Raw genomic sequence first — 23,535 nt, forward strand, 5'->3', positions numbered from 1 at the left:
CTTAACTACATTGGCTCAAAAAGTGAAAAAGTACAAAAGTGAAAATTTTCAAACGCATTTTTGTATGATTTTTCGGGATAGAAAATTAAAACAAATGAGGCAGAAGGCTTATTTTTTGTCCAAAAATCAATTTTTAAACTCTTTTTTACAATAAAATTCCGGTAGAGAGAAAAAAAATATTTTCACTTTTGTACTTTTTCAAAAAGTGGTGAATGATGTAGTTAAGCCTTTAAGCCTTAACTACATTGGCTCAAAAAGTGGAAAAGTACAAAATTGAAAATTTTCAAACGCATTTTTGTATAGTTTCTCGTGATGAAAAATTAAAACAAATGATGCAGAAAGCTTATTTTTTGGCCTAAAAAACACTTTGTATACTCTTTATTACAAAACAATTGCGATAGCTAGAAAAAAAAATCTTTTCACTCTTGTACTTTTTGAAAAAGTGGTGTATGTAGTTAAGCCTTTAATTAACAGCCCAACTAACAATTTAGCTTTCATTAGGTTCGATTTTTTCAATTCGGCAAGTTATAGCTAATAAAAAGTTTATTTAAAGTTTAATTATGCAGTTCAACCATTTGGAAGTAAAAGAAGACCTCTTTACCCAACTAACAATTTTACTTCCACGAGGTTAAGATTTTTAATTTCTTGCAGCTATTATCTCTACAGGGCTTGTATTTAGTTTGTGAATCGAAAATTCAAACTTTCGAGGCTTAACTTTCGTTAACCGCTTCCTAGAAACCTAGTGCAAGTGGAATCTAAAAATTTCTACAAGCATTAATGTAAACATTTCGTTTAAATTTCAATACGGCCACATGAAATTCCATTGTAGAAGCACAAGAAATAAAAGCCAATAACTTACTTCTTTTAAATGGCTTTGCAAAAGAAATTGTATTAGAACTGCTTACAAAATCTTTATGAATGCTTTGTATTTTTTTTATCCAATTCGAAAATTATTAGACTCAAAAATGACTTAGGTATGTATTTAAGTATGGTAGAAGTACCTACAACTTATACAATTGCCTTAAATGCATTTATTATTATAATTCTATATTACCGAAATTATGTCAATAGTATATGAGTCGTGATATTCATTAAATAAAAAAAAAACATTACGTTGAATTTCAAATAAACCGCAGTTAAACGGTTTTGCCTTTTTAAACAAATATTCCACAAAATAGATGTGTTATAGTTACTGCATTTTAATATTTGATTTAAAAAATTGTTGAATCATTGTTTTTGATTGAAAATATTACAAAGTATGTTTTATATTACTTTCAAATAATAACGACTTACATAAATGTTTATTTTGTATCTCTGTATGAGAAAAAAGAAGTTCAATTTCAGGCGCATGCGCGAAAAGCTTTTAGTTTTATATATTTGCCTTAGCGAAGTTAGGGGACATTTATTTATATTTGTAGAGATCCTTTAAGTACAAGCAAAACATTGTAAAAAGCATTTAATTTTATAAGTTTGCCTAAGCGAACTAATTTTATTTCTAGAAGCCCTGTGAAAGTGAGTACAAGCTAAATTTTTTAAACTGTCAGGCAAACTCATGAGAATAAGAAATATTTGGATAAGTGCCATTATGGTGACCATTTTAGGTTTTTTTTATTCATTGTTATAAAGAAATAAATAAAAAAGTGAATCTTTTCATATCGGTAATTGGTTTAAAATAGTGATATTAAAAATGGTTTACTGACCAATTTGGAGTTCATATTCGAGTAAGTAGAGAAGAAAGGAAAACAAGATTTTAATCTTCTCCACTTATTTAAATATAAAATAGTGATGGACATTTTAGATTTTTTATCTAAGTTCAAAACAAAGTTAATTCTCTTATTTTTAAGAAAAAGCCAAAAGCCCAAAAAAATTAAAAATTTTTTTCTGCTTCGGAAAAATGCAAGTTGACGGCATCCGTGTGAAACCTCTAAAGTCTAAAAAAACCGAATTTTTCAGATATTTTTTTCTGCTCCAGAAAAATTGTTCTTGAGTAAAAAGTTATTCTCTTTCATCTTCTCAATAATGATAAGATTTGACAATCAGAATATAATATTATTAAGTCTTTATTAAATAATTTTTTACAAGATAAAAAAAAAATCAGAAAATACCTAACCAAAAATAATAACTTTGAAAAAAAAAACACAAATGGTCACCATATTCTTTAAGATGGTGAAACTCATCAGGAATTAAGTCGAAGCCCTTAGAAAGTTCTGGTTTCAACTAGTCCAAATTTGAAACTCTTTTATTATATACCTGAGTAGCTCGATGGTTAAGGTACCGGACTTTCAATCAGGATGTACGAGGTTCAAATCCAGCAAAATGCGTCAAGTAAGTAGAAGTTTTTTTCTTAAAATAATTGTGTTTGGAAATTTAATTTCAGAAGCAAAACTTGTCTGGATGGAAAACAAAGAAGAAAATGAAAAAATAAAATGTAATAGGTACAAAAAAAAAAAATGAAAAAAAAATATTTTTTTTTCTTTCTTCTATTTGGGATATACCTCGTTTAGACTTTCACAATGCTTCCACAAGTCTGCTCCGAGCTTCTAAATTAAATTAAAAGCCTGTAGCAGTAATACAGATTTTTAAATCTTGAATGTTGCTTGTTTCTATAAGGCATTAAACACATGTTTTGAGTCTCTGTAATCAACTTGCATATGACTCTTCTAAAGCCTATCAAGCTTCTCGGGTGGGCCAAAAGGGCTTCTCTATGGTCGTATACAAGCAATATTTCTAAAATCGAAACAGCTTCGTTAGACCCTTGTGGAAGTAAAATTGTTAGTTGGGTAAAGCCTTTTTATAGAGTTCTGAACAACACTTGTATATATAAATTACAAATGGTCTTCTTAAGAACAACTTAAAGATATTTACAAAAAAGACCTGTCTGTCTAAGCATCATTAAGACCTGTTTAAAGAGGTTTACCAAATACATAACCCATTTTATCAACGCCTTGTTAATAAAGCTATTTGCTGTTGTAAGTAAACGTTTGATAGAAATGTTTGCTTGTTTAATTTGTGACATTTCCAATTTGTGAGTAAACATAAATGGTGTCCAATTGAATTTTACTTTAATATTTTTTTGTTAGTGAATTAAATCTCTTTTAAGCACTTTGTATTGGTTTTGTTGTGGCTATAATGAAATGATAAAATTGTAATTAGAAAAATATTAATCGCTTTCGCTGATATTTGCAGTCGGATATCTCCATCACCAAACTCAAGTTAAGAAGAGGGTCGGATATTTAATGAATTACATACATATGTATACGAACAATAACAGTGGTAAATCTGAATAAAAAAAAAAAGTTATAAATAATAAACCTACGCAATTTTTTTTTTATCGAACAAAAATGCAAACAAAGATATGAAATATATTTTCATTTATTGAAAAATAATTTTGCAAAGTATTAGCTATCTCAATTTTGGAGAATATAGTAAGGGACAAATTACAAAACCAATATATTCACAATTTTCCAGTTCTCTTTTACATTGAGTTTGGTCTGGTGGATGCGTGCTGGGCTGGTATGCTAAATAGCGTTTTCTGAACACACTATATGTGTCTTTGCTAACTTTTGAAAGACCTTGTTAAAATGTTGGTAAAAAAGCTTATTAATTTCATAGCACTTGTGAAAGAAAGTCTTAAGGCAACTAAATAACCTCGGTAATTTACGCCAAAGTGGCTTGTATAAGATTTGCTGTTGTTATTTTACAAATAAAAAATTAGCCTGTATTGACACTATTGGAAATCAAATTGTTAGTTGGGAGATATTTAAAGAATGAGAAAATTGAAAGTTAGCAACTACACGAAGCCTCAAGAGGCGCGCCTCTTTTCAAATATAATGAGTGCAAAAGAGGAAAAAGATGAAACAAAAAATTATCCGACCGGAGATTCGTGGGTCGAAATTCTGAGACTCTTTTCCCTTTCATTTCTTTTTGCTTCTTGGTGCCCAACAGGAACGTCAACGTTAAGGTCTGTTGTAGTTGTAGAAGTAGAAAAACAAAATTTAGCAATTTTACACTTTTTTGTTGCCCCGGATCGCGAATACCCCTATTAATATGGAAGCTGATATATCGTCGCCTCAATAAAATAATGTCGTATGTTACATTCGGCTACTTTTGGGAAAACGCAATTAAAGTTCAGATTTTTTTTTCTCGAAAACTGTACGGTGAATTTTTTTAAAAATATCATGACATATACAGAAAATATTTGTCTATTGAATTATGTTAGAATTATTTCAATATTCCAATCCAGAAACAAATAATAGTCAATTTTCTCCAATATGCCGATGTCGTATGTTACGTTTTCACAGAAACTATTTGTTAGCCAAACACATACGACAAATTGATGACACATACGACAAAAATAAGCAAAGTTTTATTCGACACTTGTTTACGACATACGACAAATAGATGTCAAATTCAATGCGAAAAAACAAATAACTAACGTTAATTTATAAACTTTTTAAAATCACATTGGCTCTTGGTAATAACCCGAGTCTAGCAAAACTCAATTTTAACAAAAACATCAATGGTTAAATAACATACCTACATCTAACTTCTAAACAATTGGTTTAGAAGCAGTTCACCTATAAAATGATAGAACTTTTTTAATTTGGAAGTGAGAAATATCAAATATCAAAAATCACATAAACAGAAAAAAAAATAATAGGTACATTATTTTTAAAGCAATTTTAGAATTTATGAGATCACAGTTTACTAAAATTAAGTTATGGGGACTTTTCACGTGCCGCGAAGCTTTTCGACCCGTGTGAACATAAGTCGCAGGCGACTAAAGGCTTGGCCACACCGGAGGGTATGCGGTATAGCGGTAACGATATTTGTACTAAAAAAAATCCACACCTGAACGTTGATGTGTCAGTTTGGAATTTTTTTCATACAAGTACCCTCACCGCTACCCGTACCACTACCGCATACCCTCCAGTGTGGCCAAGCCTTAAAGTGACAGTCCCCATAGAAAAATCCTAGTCGACCGACATCGTGCTGCTAAAATCGACTCGTGAAAAGTCGGCATTACTATTCAATTATTACCTTTTTAAGATAGCACGATAAAAGCTTCATACAAATTTTGTAGGGCCAAGTTTTCATTGCCACTGGATTCGAAACATGGGGGGAACCTAAAAGATCGGCATCAAAGAATTCATCATCCAATAGTTCTTTACGTATGCTAAATTAATAAAACCATAAAACCACTATTTTATGCATTTTGTATGCATAAAATAGACATAAAGCTCCTCGGATAAACTTGGCTCAGGTCGACTCGTCCGACCTGCTCGACATCATGATTGCAACTGAAATTACACTCGTCAGTGTATTTCCTTATGGGAAAAACGACAAACGTTTACTGAAATTCCAGTAAAATATTGTTGTATGTGTTGCAAAAACAGCACATACGACAGTAATTTACCGAACGAAGAAAAACACTGATTTGTATGAAAAAATTGTAGTATGTGATAATTTTTGTCGTATGTGCACGTTTTCTGTGCACTTACGACAAAAAGCTACTGAAAATGTTTGTAATCCTACACATACGACAAAATAGCGATTATCTCGGAAACGGATACAGATATCGAAATACGGATTTCACAGAACGAAGGAGAAAAAATCAATTAGCAAAACTGCATTCAAATCTCAAAACCTCAATTTTGCACATACGACAATATTTTATTGAGGCGACGATATGTATTCATCTCTTTTTCGCTCATATTTTTATTAATTTTCCGAATCATGCTACATTTCTTTTTTTTTCACCGACGTACAAAAAGCCATCTACCTACTCAAATAGAAACTAATTTTCGGCCGCTGAACCGAAAAAAAGTAACATACATAGTTACTTTTACTTAAAAAGTTTCTTTTTTCTTAGCACCATGTGATTTTGAAAAAAAAGCTACAAAAATTATTTGTGGAACCAAAAACTAATCTTTCTGTGTCATTGGTTCTCATTTTGGTGTCGGAAAACTATTACAAAATGAATTTGAAAATGTTCACTTTTTGACTTTTTGCTTAAAGTGCTCAATGGTCAGCTATTACATGAAGCCTCAAGAGGCGCGCCTCTTTTCAAACGTAATGAGTGCAAAAGAGAAAAAAGATGAAACAAAAAATTATCCGACCAGAGAGTCGTGGGTCGGAATTCTGAGACTATTTTTTGACGTTTCTTTTTCCACTTTTCCTTTTTTCAACATTCTCTTTCATTTCTTTTTGCTTCTTGGTGCAGTACAACAACAAATTTTAAATCAAAAGAGAAATGTCAAATTTGAGTCCTGTGCCCATGTTCTGTAACTTTTATCACTGGCGATAAAATATTTTAATGACCTTAAAATCCATTAAACCTCATCAAAATAAAAGAAATTTTGTTCCAGATCATAATTTCTTAATTCATAAATTCTGAATTTGAAATAAATTTTGCTTTATTTATGGAAGAAAGTGGATTTTAGAGACGTTGAAAAACGGTTATCGCCAGTAATAAAGTTACAGAACAGGGGCCCTGGACTCAAGATGCATCGTGTAATAGTACGCGCCTCACAGAATGATTATCAAAAGAAAATTAGAAAAAAGAGTCAAGCCTCTTGAGGCTTCATGTAATTCGGAATTTCGCTCATCTGTCAGTACCAAAAGAACAAAAGAAAATAGAAAAAAATATCTCCTAAACTGGGTGAAGATCAAAACAAACCAAATTTTTCAAGGACGCGCGCAATTTTAAAGAACTGTTGTTTGTAAAAAAAAAAAATCATACAAATCGATTTCAAGTGTTTTTTTGGTAGTAACGTTCTACTATAACTTAATTTAGTGTCTAAAAATCTAAAAAATTACGGAATTTAAAATATATTTCTATGCTGTATTTTTTGCTTTTTTGTTTTGTTGGTTTGTTTTTGCTGGTTTGTTTTGATTTTCGCCGAGTTTAAAACGTCAAAATGGTAACTGTAAATAGAAAGAGAAGACAACGACAAATGTTCGAACTTCCCTATAGCTGACATGTAGTTATGCCTTTAGAAAATCCATTGTGCGTTCAAAAATTAAACGAAGAAAATATTTATAATTTTCTTCTATTTTTATGGTAATGCTTTAAAAAAATGCTGCATTAAAAATTTGGTGAGTCTGGCATTACTGTTTAGCTGTCATTCAGGCTGACAAACAGTTTTCGTCGTTCGTTTTCGCTTCCCCATCTTCTCATCGTAGTTCGTGATTTTTTTTGCAAAATTAACATCGGACTTCTTTTTTTTATTAAAATACATTTTGTACTTTTCTAATAAAATTTATTACAAAAAACAAAAATGTCTGCAAGATACGATCGTGCTGTAACAATTTTCTCACCCGATGGTCATTTGCTTCAAGTAGAATATGCTCAAGAAGCTGTACGAAAAGGTTCAACTGCGGTAAGTTTCACACCAAAAAAAAAACTCCTCCAAACAAAGCAATTTCTAACCTAAAAAATAGAAACTTTTGTCTGGTCATTCATATCCATTACCCATAAAATTTTCATCTTTCCAATTTCTATTTCCAAAAACTCCAAAGGTTGGTGTTCGAGGTGCCAATTGTGTTGTCCTCGGCGTGGAAAAGAAATCTGTAGCTAAACTACAAGAGGAGCGCACAGTACGAAAAATATGCGCCCTCGATTCTCATGTTGTGATGGCATTTGCCGGTCTAACCGCTGACGCCAGAATCCTCATCAATCGTGCACAAGTCGAGTGCCAGAGTCACAAACTCAATGTCGAAGATCCAGTCACTTTGGAGTATATTACCAGGTAAACCAAGGGCCTATTTTATCGGTTCAAAGTAAAAACCCCCTAACTGCTATTGAAACCGTATGTAGTTAGTGAGTTTTTCCTTTGGACCGACGATTTTATAAAACTATTAGTGTTGTACTTGTAGACTTGTATTTACAAGCACAAAAAAAGTATGGAGTTGTAGTTTTCTGTTTCAAAAAAATTATCATTTATTTTTGGTCTGGCAAATTCAAATTATTTTGCTTCTAAAAAACTACAAGTGTAATTGGGCCAAAATACTATTTATTGCCTAAAAAATTGTCCCTTTGGACAGTGAATTTTGAAAAAAAATATGGACATTTTTATCAATTTACTAGCTTACCCGGCGGACTTCGTGTCACCTTTTCTTTAGATTGGTTCACACAATTTTTTTTTTTTTAATCATTTTTTAACTTTGTGTGCATATCGGGGATGTCTGAGAATCGACCAACATCTATTTTTTAATAGATCTTGTTTGTTTATCTTGTTTTGAACGATTTTTATGAAATTTTGTGGCCATATCGGGTTGGAATGAGAATCGGAAAACACCTACATATATTTCATACCCCTAAATGGTTAGGGTGGTCCAACTAAAAATTTTTTTTATTAAAATTATTTTTTATGAAATGTTGTGTCTTTGGTATTAAACCGAAGCCCACTCAAGATATAACATTTTAACGAATCATATCGGCTCCATTCTCGGAGAGTTCTGAATAAAAAAAAAAATAACATTTAGGTAACTAAACAGTTAAGTCTCCAAAACATAACCGCTTAAGATAAACAGTAAAGCGTCTTATATCTTGAGTTTTGAGTTCTATCGATCGCACCGCCAAGATTGATATCTTCAAGCGGAGGAAAAATGACACAGCACCAGAATATTCAGAATGTGAATTTGAGTTTAGCCTACTCATCTTGATTGGAAAACTCGCTTTATTTAATCCCCCGAAAACCATTTAAGCCGTAAAAATTGGTCCAGCCGTTTCGGAGGAGTTTGATAACAAACACTGCGACACGAGATTTTTATATATTAGATTTTCATATATATTTTAGTTGACATAGAATGGTTATACTTTAATCTATTATAAAATAACATGTTTTGAATGATATTTCTATATTTATGACAGTTTAAACAGAAAGTGATCAAAACCAAACATTATTATTATTATTATTATACTTTATTAACATATAATTAAAATTACATGATAATATAAAAAAGTTTGACGAACCTAGCTGCGGAGACTATTGGTTAAAAAAAAAAATCAAACTGCGTTACTTTACTGCAAATTCCAGTTTTATTTATAAAATCATATAGTTAAGCTCACTGATATTCCTTTTTGAAACTATAGTTTAACGTAAGTCTCCTATGAAATTAAATCACAGAAAAATTAATTTCAATTAAATATTCTTAATTTACCAAAAATCAGGTTTATTACCAAAAATCAGCTTTAAAACTTTAAATACCACTGCGTTACCAAGATAAACCACAATGTTACCGTGATTTGTAAACAATTCAATCCAAATTTGGGGGTCAAACTTGTAAATGTAAATAATGATAATTTTATAACTCAATATAGTTTTTCAAGAAAAATGAAATTAAAAAAAAGGGACATTTTTTTAGCCTCTAAATAGCTGTGACAAAAAGGTATAACAGCATAAGTCACTTTTTGCAACTTTTCAGGAGAGCGTTTTGAATGTTTGGCTTCCCATTACATAACTCAATGCTTATGTCATTTTTCACTAAGCTGTTATTCATAAACCACTAAAGATAAAAATACGAAAAAATATGGCAGACGGAATCGCTTATTGTGAATCAGATTTAGTAAAAAACTCAATTTTGACATAAGTCGACTTATGCCTTTTGCACACAGATAGTATTTTGGCCCAACTAGGACTAACGAAAATAAACAAATATTCGAACTTTCTGCAGCACCAGCGAGACAAGAAATATTATATAAAAAATAATAAACATTATTGGCTTTAAAAGCTAATAGCTCGAGTTTTAAAAATTGTTTTAGCAAGATAATTGTCTAAACATTTAGTTTATATATTTTATATCAGAAAAATATGATAGAAACAATTGAAATTCTTTTTTGACTCTAAAAATTGATGCACTACCTAAATTTAGCTTGACAAATTACATCTTCAAATAAAAATGTGTTTATATGAACCAAACATTTATCTATTCTTAAGAAAAAAAATTACTAAATTAGCTTTGAACCTCTGAATATTTCACTGAACGTTTCGTTTAATTTTACAGGTCCGCCTATAACCCACTATGTTCCCACCACTTGGTACTAATTCCCATGTGTGGTTTTCCTCAAGTTCTTGAATTTCTTTTTCCACCCTTCTTTATTCTTACAAGTTATCGAATGTTCCTAGGCTCTTTCACAAGATCTTCTTGCACCATGTTTGCACCGTTTATAAATCGTTGCGGTGGTATTCCTTTATTTATTATACTTGATGTTCTTGATCTTGATCTTACCGCAATGGTTTTAATTCTTCTTCTATTCTTACATATATCATAGTTATTGATATCTTCTGGTTCTGTAGTCACTTCAAGAATGTTAATCAAATTAATCCTTTTTACTTGCTCTATAGGGCAAGTATTGGTTTCGTGTAGAAAAAATATTCGAGGTTTTAATCAAAACCAACATTACGATGATGGAGAAGATCAAAAAAGTGGTTTTCGTCATGCCGTCCGTCGTTCTGTGCGTCTGTGCGTCCATCTGTACATCGAGCTAGAGCCTAAACGGATAGATGGATTTACTTGAAACTTGGTACAGATGATTTTTGCGTAATACCCTAGGTCCGTTTTTTTTTAGTTTTTCAATATATCTTTTTTAACGCATACCTCCCATATACCGTTTTCGAGGTATTGCAATTTTCTCGAAAACGGCTCTAACGATTTTGATTAAATTTGGTGTACGTTATACTCTTATTGATTCTAACAAAACTGCGTTTTTAGTTTTTCTCAAAAAATTCGGAGAACGGAAATATGGCGTTGCCGTTTTTCAAAAATTGACATTTTTTAAGTTCATATATTTGATCAAAGCACAAGTCAATTTAATTCAAAATTTTAAGACATCACTTTGAAGTGTTTTCAACTTTCGATTTTTTCTTTAATTTTTTTTTCTCGACACTAAACAAAATCTTTAATTTCCAATAGATATTTAAGATAAAGATACTTTGAACTACAAGGGCAAGTACGTGCGACCCAGCCGTGCATTTTATTTTTTTTTGTGATGGTTCCCTTTTATTCTAACCAAAGTGCAATTAACCATGATAACATTTATTGAAAACAAGTAAAAAGAGGTTTGTCTAGCGTTTAGCCGATTGCTTGCAAAATAATATGCACAATTGGGTTGCAAATACTTGATATTGTAGTCCAAAGTGCATTATACATACATACATATATATTGGTTAACGATCAAAAATTGTGAAATTTCGATATGTTAGAGGGGATAAAAGCCGATATGTCATTATTTCCATCATCCGATTTGTTTGAGAAAAAATTAAAAGGGCATCTTTATGATAATCACTTCAAGTTTTTAGTACACAAATTTTATTCGAAATCATTAGAACTGTTTTCAAAAAAATTGCAACTCCTCGAAAATGAATTCTTGTTAATATATCAAAAACTTAAGTACAGGCCGCTTCACTTATATACACATATCCTTTAAACTGCAAATAACTAAACTCGAAAGCTCCTGCTTTAAATGCATAATGCAGGAAGATGAATTCATAAAGATTTTAAAGCCAACACTTTTCGTCACTAAGCAAGGATCACTTTTTTTATTTTTAGCATTGCATTGTAATTGCGATTACACTCCAAATAACTTGCAAATACCCCCCTGAAAGGATAACAAAACTAGTATCTACTTTTTTCCTCTATCACTCACACCCAAAAATTGCTGTCGATTCTTGATTTTAATGCTTGATTACTTAAATTCCATTTTAGTCATGCAACCTTATCCATAAAACACAAACAAAGAGCAAATGACCATATTTATTTTTTTATTAGTCTTTCTATACTTATAAAAAATTCGGTTGTAGGTACAAGTCTATTACTAATAAATTTTTGAGTGAATACTTTTATGAAACAGAAACATTCGCCACACTTGTAAATTTGCTTGAAGATCCAAGTCTACCATACTACTTGTAGTTATTAGTCTATTCGAATTCTTTATGAAACAGAAATTTGCTGATAATTTACAAGCTACGAGTAAATTCAAAAATAATTTAGCCTTGCAGTTTTATGAAATAGAGCCCAGAACACAAAATTCTAAGCTCTTTCAAATTAATAATTTCTTTTGATTCCTTTTCTAGATTCATTGCTCAATTGAAACAAAAATACACACAGAGCAACGGACGCCGTCCCTTTGGTATATCTTGCCTAATCGGAGGTTTCGACTTTGACGGAACCCCACATTTGTATCAGACAGAACCATCTGGCATTTATTACGAATGGAAAGCCAATGCGACTGGTCGCTCGGCCAAAACAGTTCGTGAATTCCTCGAGAAACATTATAAAGAAGATGAAGTAGGCGATGAAAATGGTGCCGTCAAACTGGCCATTAAAGCTCTCTTGGAAGTGGCACAATCAGGACAGAAGAATTTAGAGATTGCGGTTATGGAAAAGAACAAACCATTGAAAATGCTCGATGTTCAGTCGATTGAAAAATATGTGGCGATCATTGAAAAGGAGAAAGAAGATGAAGCCGAAAAGAAAAAGCAAAAGAAGTGAATCTAACTAAAAATGGGCGAGAGGATTTTTTTTTATTAATTCATAATTTTTTAAATTTAAAAAATATACACATTCTTTAATGTCTGCTTATAATTTTGTTCCAAGTTCTTTGAAAAACTTTAAAAAAATTGATTAATAAGCTTATTATATGCTTTGTGTACAGGGGGGATTCAATTGGCTTTGTACCTTCTTATGAAAGTAATTATTTTGTTTTATTTGTTTTAATGAGCCAAAATGAAGGTGTTTCAGTATTGCTCTTGAAAAGGTACAACTGGAGATATCTTTCAAAAATCCACAAAATATTTGTGATTTGCAGATCATATCGAAATGTAACTGATGCCTTTTCATTCATGAAATCAAAGGCGAACAAAGTGGGTCTTTTCATTAAAAGTGAAGACGAAATACATACAGCCAGAAACTAGATACATTGCCCTTGGAAAATTTTGGTCAAATATTTTATAAATGTTTCGGGCGAAGGTTTTTTTTTTTGCAATACCTAGCAAAATGTTCAAATACTGCGAATTTTATGAATGAGAGGTGCATTTAGCTTATGATAGCATTCCAAATCAAACCGAAGTAATTTAATAAAAAAAAAATGGGAAAAATCAGTTTAGAGTGCAAAAGCTAATGGGGCTTAATTTCGGAAATTTGCTATGATTCCCGAAAACACAATCACGAAATCCGTCCGTAATAGAAAATTTCATGCAAATCGTCACCACGATCGGATTTTGCGATTGTATTTTTTTCGAAAATCGTAGAAATTTTCCGAGATGGTGGGAATGGACAACTAGTGAAATTTCTAAAAGATATCGGCATTGGTTCAAGACTTCAGTGCAACTTAAAAATGAAAGTCAATGCAGAGGTTTAACTTCGGGTCCCAACAAATTTTATAGATCCCTCTGCGCTGGAGCTTTTTCGAAAAAGCGCTCAGAGTCAATTGAAGACCTAACAATTTAATTTCACCATCACCATACCAAAAACCAATTTAATAGTGAGTTTAAAGGTTAACGCTCGGTAAACTCAACTAAAATTAATTTTTCCATGATTTTCTTCATTTTTGTCTAATTTAAGTACTTGTTTCTACTCGACTGACGCAAAATAAAGATTTTTTTTGTGAAGTAATTCGAAAAAACGCAACTAGTAGCCATATGGTTTCTGTTTTAAGTTTTCGTTTTTACAGCATTGTTTGTTAAAAGTTCCTTTTTTAAAATGCAAAACCAAAAATCTGCTAAGTTACCTCACCAAAGCACCAATCGCTTTTTGTATAAGCAAAATTGTTCTTTCTATTCAAGTGACGCGCATGTAAATAAATCAAAAATTAGTGTGTTGGGTTTAAGAACTAAAAATTTTTTTGGGAAAAATCAATTTTTCAATAAACAGCGTATAACTACTGAATTTTTTTAAAACTGGTTTTTAGTCTTGATTAATAAAAACTAGGTACATAATGGAATACGAACTTTATTTTTAATTGTTTTTTAATTATTTATAAGAAATAATTTTTATCAATAACGGCTCGAAGGATTATGAATTTTTTTTTCTAAAAACGCATCTATATAAAAAAAATAAACTTGGTTGCTCAAGAATGTATAAAATAAACTTATGGTTAGTAAGTATGCAGATGGAGCTTAAAAAATTGTTCTAAGAAAATCACCACGTTCGATTATTAAACGGTTATAACTGCTCAAAACGTCATTTGACCCTCAAAACTGCGAAATTCTAAATAATATGTGTCCTTAAAAAAAAAAGTACTAGTCGAACTTATAAAAAACGCTTTTGTGGTCTGTGAACTGTGAGTCGATGCCATTCGCAAAGGATAGATTGGCTATTTACAATTCAGAATTGCAAAACTTTTACTCCAAAAAAATATATAGAAAATTATTTTCAAAATTACACTATATTTTAACTTTTTTCGATATAATATATCACACAAGCATAAATTTAAATAAAATATTTGTACAGAAAAATTTACAATTACAATACAATTACAATTAATTTGCTTTCATTTAGATTAGATCACTTGGTGAGAGTTGTGATTCTCCCTCGGCTACATAGATTTGCATTGCCTTATGCAGCAATCCAACACCCAAGCATTTTTTTGCACGCATTGTCCATGACTGTGCTGGACCATAATAATCACCACGTTTCATATTTGTTAAATGTTGCAGGCTTAACGCATCAATAATTGCCGCTTCCCGAGTGTATGCTTCTGCTGGTAGAATATTATGAAAGACATGCAAGCATACAACACCTTTTCCATTTGACCAGATGTCTAGAATCTTGTCAAGTTTTTTACTATCATAGGATTTGTTTGTTGGTGATTTGAATGATTCGATTGAGATGGTTTTTACTTGAGACAAAAATTTTATTTAAAAAAATGGACGTAGAATTTGTATGAAAACTTACATCCATTTCCTTTAGTTTGATTCGTTCCATGAAGTCTGGAGTATTTTTTCATAGCATCATACAAATGCGAATATGGTCGTGATGTTTTTCCTTTGCCAACATAGAAAATTGACATCAAAAATCTTTTCCATACTTCAAATTTTGTCAGAAACTATAAAAAAAAAATTATTTTTTTTTATAAATTTAGAAAAAAAAGAGAACATTTCTTACAGAACTTTCTCCTGGTAAATTATTTGAAATCCTCGGATCAATTAGCATATAAATGAAACTCTGCTTAAGATGGCCCTCACGTAGACGCTTTGTATTGGGATTATTTTGAAAATATGCAACAAGTTCTTGTTCAAAAGTTCGATATTCTGTGATTCGTTCGAAGATTTCTTCACGACGAATGGTTCGATCAAGTTCGACTGAAAATTCTAAATAAAAGAAACAAAATATAAATGGAAATTTGATTTCTTTTTTTGTTTACACACTTTTGGTTGATATACATCGAGTTAAGATAAATTTAACATGATTTTGAAATTTAGGAAATAAAACAAACATTTCGAAAGAAAAAAATTACAAGTAAATGTATGACTACTCGTTACTTACTTGTTTTGTTCTCTTCGTTTACATTAAATTGTGCTTTCATCTGCGAAGTGTTTCGTTTGTACTTTGTTAGGCGCTTTATGTATAGCTTTTTTGTACTTTTGGTTATGGGTCCTAAAATAAAAATGAAGGGATGATTAAAAAACATTTCCACCTCCTTTTTTGAAATATCGTTATAATGAGGATTAACTGGATTTCATGCCCAGAACTTTCACTTAATCTAGAGAAGTTAGACTTATGAAAATGGAAAGTCGACAATGGGGTTCTAAAAATAAAATGAACGTTTTTTAAATAGCATAAGATGGTACCAGACAAGTTGTGGGTAGCATTTTAGATGAAGTGCCTTAGGGTGATCCATCCAAACGAACTTTTAATTGAACGATGACAAGCCAGGCAGATGCAATAAGTTTTAAAATTCCGTGGATAGTTGGTTGGTTCGTCTTAATTTGGTACCCAGAAGCATTTAATGGAATCCATTAAAAACGATTTTATTTTGAAATATTTTGAAATCGAAGCTTAAACCTTAACAATCTTTTCATTTTCAGGATGTTTAAAAGCAATTTCAAAAGTTGATACATCTGACAAAAAATTGAGTGAAATTGATGCAAGGAGTAATTGGAAACATCCCTCTACTCTCTACTGCATACGAAGCCAAATATGGTTTGTCTGTTTGTATTCTCTTTTCCTGTCTCTGAAACAGAAAATGGTCAAGATTCAACACGATCCTCTTCTTTGTATTTCTGAGAACCCATAGAGATAGTTTTTGTGTGTCCGACAGCAAATAATGGTGTATTTTATGATCACAGGTGTGCATTGAAAGCAAAAGTGTAGAATGTATTCATACTTTAAGTGTTAGTTACTGCGAATGTTTGAAAGGTAAAGTGGAATTTCTTGGGAGGGCAAAAAGTGCAGAAGCCATATTTGGCTTCGTATGCAATAAGGAGTTGTAAATCTACACAAATTGTTGAATTTATTGGTTTGGAGATTTTCTTCTCATGTTAGCCCCATTTCAAGCGGCGGCGTATCCAAAAAAAATTTAGGGGACGGGGGCTCACCTTTAATATTTTTCAATTATTTTATTACCTTTTAGTTTTTTTCAGGGTCTGGGAGTGGGTGGAAATGATGTAGGAAGACTTATATCGACAGTGGAAAAAAATGTGAAGCAGAAAATATACATTCTATAAACGAAAAAATAATTGTTTTTCTCGGATACATGGCTTAAAATGAGCCATCATTGAATTAACTCATTTAATTAACCTTTTGCAATAAAATGGATTTATTTTACTTTATTTTGTTTTTAAGTGATAAATATTTATCTTTTGATATATTTTCTTGCATTCTTTACATAAAGTAAATAAATAAAATTGGTAATATTTCTTACCCTTAATGCATACGAAGCCAAATTTGGCTTATAAAATTATTGTTTAAGCAAATTAATTTTTAAAAATATTTTTTAATGAAAGGCGTTTTATAACAACCCAGAGAACAAATGCTAAGCATTTTTTAATTTTTTCGTCCGCTAATATTAATTCATACGGTGGAGGGTTAAACGTTTAAGACAAAAGCAAGGACAATTTATTGGTTCAGTGGTTTTAGTATTTATTATTTTTTACTGTATTTTGGAGGAACTTTTTTGTTCGTCTGATGAAGCTAAATTTTCGGGGGTTAGGCTTGACTTTAGCCCCCGTTTAAGACTGGGCCAGTCCAACGTGGTAAAACCAATTAGTTTTTTTTTGTCTTCGAAAAAAACACCTTTTCAACTACATTTTTTTTATGAAAACTCTTTATTTTTTGATTTCTATCGCAAATACAATTTTTTAATCAAATTTCATTAGGTTTTCACTAAAAAACACCCTTTTAATCATATTCTTAGACACTTTATATTTTAGTTTTTAATCTCAAAAGTAAATTTCTGAATTTCACTAGGGTACCACTATTATTTCTTAGTTTTTCGAATATACCCACATTTTCTCTACACCTAAAAAAACACCCTTTAACATGGAAAAAATATATAAACTTACTTTATTCGTAACTCCCATGGGAAGGACAACATCGTTAATATATTTCGCTAGGGTACCTTTAATACCATTGATTTTTTACCATTGATTTTATCGTACTTATCGCGTATTTTCTATATTTCCCAACAAAAAAACCTTCCACCTAAAATATTTTAATAGACTGCTTAGATTCTTGGTTTCTGCTACAAAAGAAACATTTGTACCAACTTTCATTGGCGGAATAATATTTGTCCCAGTTTTTGTGGTACTAATTCCGAATTAAAAAAAAAAAAAACACCCTTTAACTCAAGATAATTTTGCAGACTTTGTTGATTCTTAGTTCTTATAACAAACAAAACTTTATCACCAAGTTTTAAATATTGGAAAAATTTATGTCAGCTGTTATGATACCTTTCTCAAAAAAAAAAATCCAAAGACTTACCAGGAGGATCTCCAAAGTGTGTTAGTTCCGCCCTAAGCGCTTCAGTTTCATAGTCTAATGGAACAGTGAGGTTAGTTGAAACGCTCGTTACAGATTCATCGTGAACTTGATTATTTGGAATATTCCTAGAAAATAATGAACAATATGAAAAAAATCCTCAAAATATCAAAAATATATCAAATAAATTACTTTTTCGGTGAATCTCTATTTATTTGATTATTCAAGAGTTTCGTCTCATAGAAAACCAATCCATTTTCATCATCTGTATGCACATAAGCTTCAGTCATTTGTACAATATATTCGGTATTTCTTGGAGATTTTATAAAATTTGTTTCATTCATTTGTGTAGATTGCGCCTGAGGTTCAGCAGGCTCTCCACCCCCGCCAACAACATCAGGAACTGTATAAAAACTATCTTCAATCTCTGTTGGTACTTCTTCTATTGTCTTAACAATCCGACCAAAACTTGTATTAAGGAATGACTTTTTCTGTTTCTGTTGCAACGTCTCTTCTTCATTAGTTTCATTCTCCTTATTGAGATCGAGTAGAGTATTTGTGAAGTCCAATTCTTCATTTTCCATTATACCACTTAGCAGAGAATCGATATCATTGAATTTTTCCAATATCGATTGTTTACTCTTGGCTCTTTGGACTTTTTCACGCCATGCATTGATCAAAGACTTTGGAGATGTATTGGTTTCTTCGGAAAGATCTTTTGATAGTTCTTTAATATTTTCTTTGGTCAAAGCGAATATGTTTTGTGTTGGTGGCGGTGTATCGTTTGATGTTGTATTATTGTCTAATGTGTCTTCTTCGTCGTTGATTTTAGGCGTACAACATGTACATGGATCTGGTTTGCGGCGATGAGTAATATTGATGTAATATGGACTTGTGACGTCATAGTTGTAGTTAATACGATTAGGAGTGAATTTTTTACTTTCCATTTGATTTATTGAAAGATGATTGTTTTTTAATATCTTGGGAGTGTCTGGTTTGTTGGTGGATAGATCTTGAGTTTTCTTTTGATATTTTTGCTCAAATATATGATCTTGCATAACTTTAACCACATCGAAATGACACTCGTGAATGGCATAGAGAATGGGAGTTTTTCGATCCACATCAAGAACGTCAAGCTTTCCTCCTTTTTTCTAAATATACAAAAATTGTTTTAATAAATTTAATGAATCGCCATTATTAAAAAATGAAATTTTTCCCTCCATCCGATAGGCAATTCATTGGTGAAAACAGGGCATTTGTAACATGAAACATAGAGCTTGGCAAAGCGAAACCAGCCATCCAGATACTTAAACTAATAAATCTACTTCCAAGACTTTTATTTCCGTGGGTAGCTGTTTAAAGTTTTCGTAGATATTATGGGACTTTTATCGCACTGAATTCTCCTCTCTTTCTTTTTGTCTAGCCGTTTAAATCAACAAGTTTTGTCCTTCGCTTAATAAATTTGTCTTGTTAAGAAAATTGGTTTGTTCGAATAAACGTTGTCTATGATTTCTAGCAAAAATTTTTATTTCTTCACGAACGGTGGGTATTCCAAGATCCCTGTTAAGATCCTAAATATCTAAATACACCATAAAAATTACCTTAATAGTTTATTTACAAAATTTATGCGACTTCCATTTTAATTTTGCGTCGAGAGCCATTCCGAGATGTTTTGCCTCATTTGCAAATGAAACTTGAGAAGTATTAGTAAAAACATGGAATCTATTTATTTTTATAGGTAAGTAAAGTCCTATTAGACTGACTTAAATTCGTTCATTAACATTATAAAGAGCATTTTGCAATTTAATATTCGATTCGTTAATCGTTTTGCAAGTATTTCGTTATCGTAAAAAAAAAAAAATAATAAAATGCACGACTGGGTCGCACGTACTTGCTCTTATAGTTCAAATAAATTTAATTTAAGTTTACTTGTAGATTTTAAGATTTGAAGGCTATATATAAATTTAAAAAAAAATTTGATGATATTTAACTTTTTTGAGAAAAACTAAAAATGCAGTTTTATTGTAACTGCTTTGAATATTACGTTTGCAAAGTTTAATCAAAATCGTTAGAGCCGTTTTCGAGTAATTTTCTATAACTTGAAAAATTTGTATGGGAGGTACACTTTCTAAGAGAGACATAAAAAAAAACAACTTTAAGAATTCTATAAAAGTCGTCCAAATCTGTAGAAAGTCCGTCCACCCATTCAGGCTGTGCAAATGCGTAAAAATGGACGCACAGACGGATGGACGAAATTGCGAGACACACTTTTTCGGACTTCTCCATTATCGTAACGTAAGTTTTGACTAACACCTCAATTTTTTTCGACACGAAACCAATACTTGACTTATTTATTTATTTTTTTTTTGACGTATAGGTATCGCTTTTAAATAAAAGGTACACTGGGACCTAAAACACTACCTTGTGGTACCTCAGTTAAAGCTTTTGTTTGAATTAAACAGCTTTGTTTTCATTTATTAAGAACATTTTGCTTCCACAAACCGAAATGGTGTTCAGGTATAAGAACCTAATTTGGCATCGCTGATTTAAAATCTGCCCTCAGTTTGAGTGATACAGGCACAAGGGAAATGCTTAAAATGTAGCAAACAATCTATTATTGAAACCTTATAACGTGAATATCTCAAAAACGCAAGCTGATCTGATTTAGATTCGAGTTTAGCATACCCAAAATATCGAAACAAAATCACTGTAAGCTAGGCCAATGCTTAAAAAGTAGCAACAAATCAATTACTGATATTTTGTAACGGGAATATCTTGAAAATGCGAGCTGATAGAACATTTTTGACTTCGGATTCGAGTTGAGCATCCCAAAAAACTTTATCAAACTTAATTAAACAAACCCTTGTTGCCCAGTGGAATCCTTGACATATAGACATGGAATAGGGAGGAGGACTCTTTTAAAAAACACATGATAAACATGACAAAAATCTCAGATAATAGACGCGACCATTGAATCGATGCTGCAGACTAGAGCTAGACGTACTCAAAGAGACCCTCATGATGCTTAAAAAGAGCACTTCTGATTTCTCAGACGGTAGAATAGATAGTACAAAAAGCAAGTGCCAAGGCTAATGTTCGAAAGTTATCACAGATTGAAATATCGACCGCGAAAACTGAAAAGAACTATTTTTCAAATGGCGAAGCTAGCTAATAATACATGACATTATTAGGGTTTTCGGATTATCCGCGTTTTATATAGAAATATAAAGTGAGTTCACTACTGTACTCACCCCGAACGTTTCGCTTCAAATTACAATGAGCGTGGTCACCGGCAAACTTATATTTCTATATAAAACGCGGATAATCCGAAAACCCTAATAATGTCATATGTGAACAATCGCGAAAACCCTTAAAGTTATAATAATACATGATTGGACAGCGCGATCCATAAAATTCGAAGAAGTTAGATTAGTAAATAAACTAAGTCCACATAAGATAACAGATGATTAGGCTTTTTCAATGATTTTTTTTAAAGTAGTGCGATATTTAATATAAAGGAGAATGGGCAAGTTTGTATGGAAAGTGGACGTTAAGCGACCAGGAATGAATTTATTTTTTGATGTAATTAAGGTTTACATATATTGTCCAGAAGTTTTATAATGTTGACGTACTTCAAAAACGGATAAAATGCATTTTTGCATTTAACACTTTATATAGATTGTCTCATTGTTATAACTTAATCGTGTATTTTAAGTGCAAAATATGATACTCTGTCATTTTATCTGATTCTGAACCCCTTTATCTTCAATATACAACCACCCAAACTATAAGCATTTTAAAACAACAATTTCAAGCCTATTTTGAAAGTTTCGTTGTTCAATTTTTTGTTAGTTTGAATTGTTTGAAAACTTTCAAATAAAATCTTGAAGTGGTTGTCTTAAAAATCTTATATTATGAGTTCTATTGGTCGGATTTTCAAGATTTATGTCTTCAAACACAGAGAAAATGACAGAGCATTATATTTTATGTTCCAAATGAAAATATAAATCAATTTGTCCTTCACACATTGAACAATGCATTAACAATACTAGTACTGCATTATCTTCCATTCTTAATGAAATACAGCGAAACGCCCATAGCAAGAGTTTTTCCTATGTTATAATTTTTTCATTTGATACAAATTTCATTAATGGCCGCTTATCGTCCAAAATGCCCATTCTCCTTTAATATATTTTAATCTATGGTAACACCAAATAGTTTTCGATTGGAACCGGTCTTCAATATCAATGGACAACGAGACTAAAAGACTCCGCTACGGAACTGTTAGCAGCAAGGTAGAGTTCGAAATGGCTAAATAAGTTTTTTATTGGTTCACCCTGGATTGTAAGCCCCATTATAGTTCAAGTAAGTAAAACCTAACCGTTTTGTATCCACAGGACTTAAGACGACCTAAGTTAGCCTACTTTAGTGCCAACAAAGATAAAAGACAAGAAATTAGGATGCAATTCTTGGATGCTTTTTTGGATCGAATAAAATAAAATAAAATAAAACACATTCTCACCAAAAGCATTTTAACTATGCTAGCTCTTCCATGAATGGCGGCAACATGCATTGGTGTCATATTGTCTTCGGAACATACATTTGGATTAGCTGAAAACATAAAAACAAAAAATGTAATGATGTTAAATAGTACCTAATCATCTCAAATTAACCAAACCTCCTCTTTCTAAAAGTTGAGCGGTAGTCTTTTCGGCTAATTGGATATTTGGCATTCCACAGGAATAATGTATTGGAGAGATTCCTCTATCTTGGATTATGATATTTGGATTGACATCGTATTTATTTAAGACATCTTCAATCATTCTTAAAAAAACCAAATAAAATTGTTAATTAAAAATAAAGGGAAAACAAAACATGAGTTTACTTTGGATCTTCATCTTCCATAGCATCTAATAAACAAAGGGCAAGAAAATTAGCACGTTGTTCCATTTTAATTATACACTTTAAACTTATTTTACTTAACAATTTATTTTTTACGGCAAATTTCTATCAAAACAGGACATTTTAATTAAAAATAATTAAATTGTTTACATCAGGAAAAAAAAATATGCAAATTCACAAAATCAAATTTATTTGTTTGTGGTTTGAATTAAAATTGACAGTTGTAGTATTTGTCTATTTGATGCCAGGGGGCGCTAGTGTAGATCAACAAGATTACAGTATGCATAAGCAAGTAAGGATATAGAATATTTATGATAAATGAATTAAGCCTTAACTACATTGGCTCAAAAAGTACAAAAGTGAAAATTTTCAAACGCATTTTTATATGTTTTTTCGGGATAGAAAATTAAAACAAATGATGCAGAAAGCTTATTTTTTTGTCCAGAAAACAACTTGTGAACTCTTTTTTACAAAAAAATGGCGCTAGCGAGAAAAAAAATATTTTCACTTTTGTACTTTTTAAAAAAGTGGTGAATGTAGTTAATACCTTTATATTCACAGTACCTACGCAAAAATATAAGATTTCTATTTTAGGCAGTACCCCAGCAAACCTATTAGCCCTGTTCCTTTAGGAGGTGGTAAAGTACTACTAGTAGTTTACTAGCGATTTTCAATGGAACGCACTTTCAACCAATTCAATACAAATCGTAT

At 31.3% G+C, this 23,535-nt stretch overlaps 2 protein-coding genes across 2 annotated transcripts in view; one reads left to right on the top strand and one right to left on the bottom strand.

The window, feature by feature from the left end:
- Positions 1 to 7,203: 7,203 nt before the first annotated feature.
- The window catches only part of LOC129911618 (myrosinase 1), a 75,616-nt gene continuing 59,284 nt past the window's right edge, over positions 7,204 to 23,535 (top strand). The window contains exons 1-3 of the mRNA XM_055989470.1: positions 7,204 to 7,382; positions 7,522 to 7,751; positions 12,078 to 12,146. Coding sequence (XP_055845445.1) covers positions 7,281 to 7,382; positions 7,522 to 7,751; positions 12,078 to 12,146 — 401 coding nt within the window. The 5' untranslated portion in view covers positions 7,204 to 7,280. The remainder of the gene's footprint in view (positions 7,383 to 7,521; positions 7,752 to 12,077; positions 12,147 to 23,535) is intronic.
- LOC129911623 (ankyrin repeat and LEM domain-containing protein 1) lies at positions 14,485 to 23,000 on the bottom strand. The gene is made up of 9 exons (XM_055989475.1): positions 22,808 to 23,000; positions 22,601 to 22,746; positions 22,445 to 22,533; positions 18,115 to 19,073; positions 17,926 to 18,050; positions 15,490 to 15,600; positions 15,109 to 15,314; positions 14,899 to 15,049; positions 14,485 to 14,842 (listed from the first exon to the last, which is right to left on the bottom strand). Exons 1-9 carry the CDS (start codon positions 22,870 to 22,872, stop codon positions 14,499 to 14,501), a joined length of 2,196 nt encoding a protein of 731 aa, XP_055845450.1. The 5' UTR covers positions 22,873 to 23,000; the 3' UTR covers positions 14,485 to 14,498.

The sequence above is a fragment of the Episyrphus balteatus genome, chromosome 2 (assembly GCF_945859705.1).
Source record: "Episyrphus balteatus chromosome 2, idEpiBalt1.1, whole genome shotgun sequence".
In the NCBI taxonomy this organism is placed as follows: domain Eukaryota; kingdom Metazoa; phylum Arthropoda; class Insecta; order Diptera; family Syrphidae; genus Episyrphus; species Episyrphus balteatus.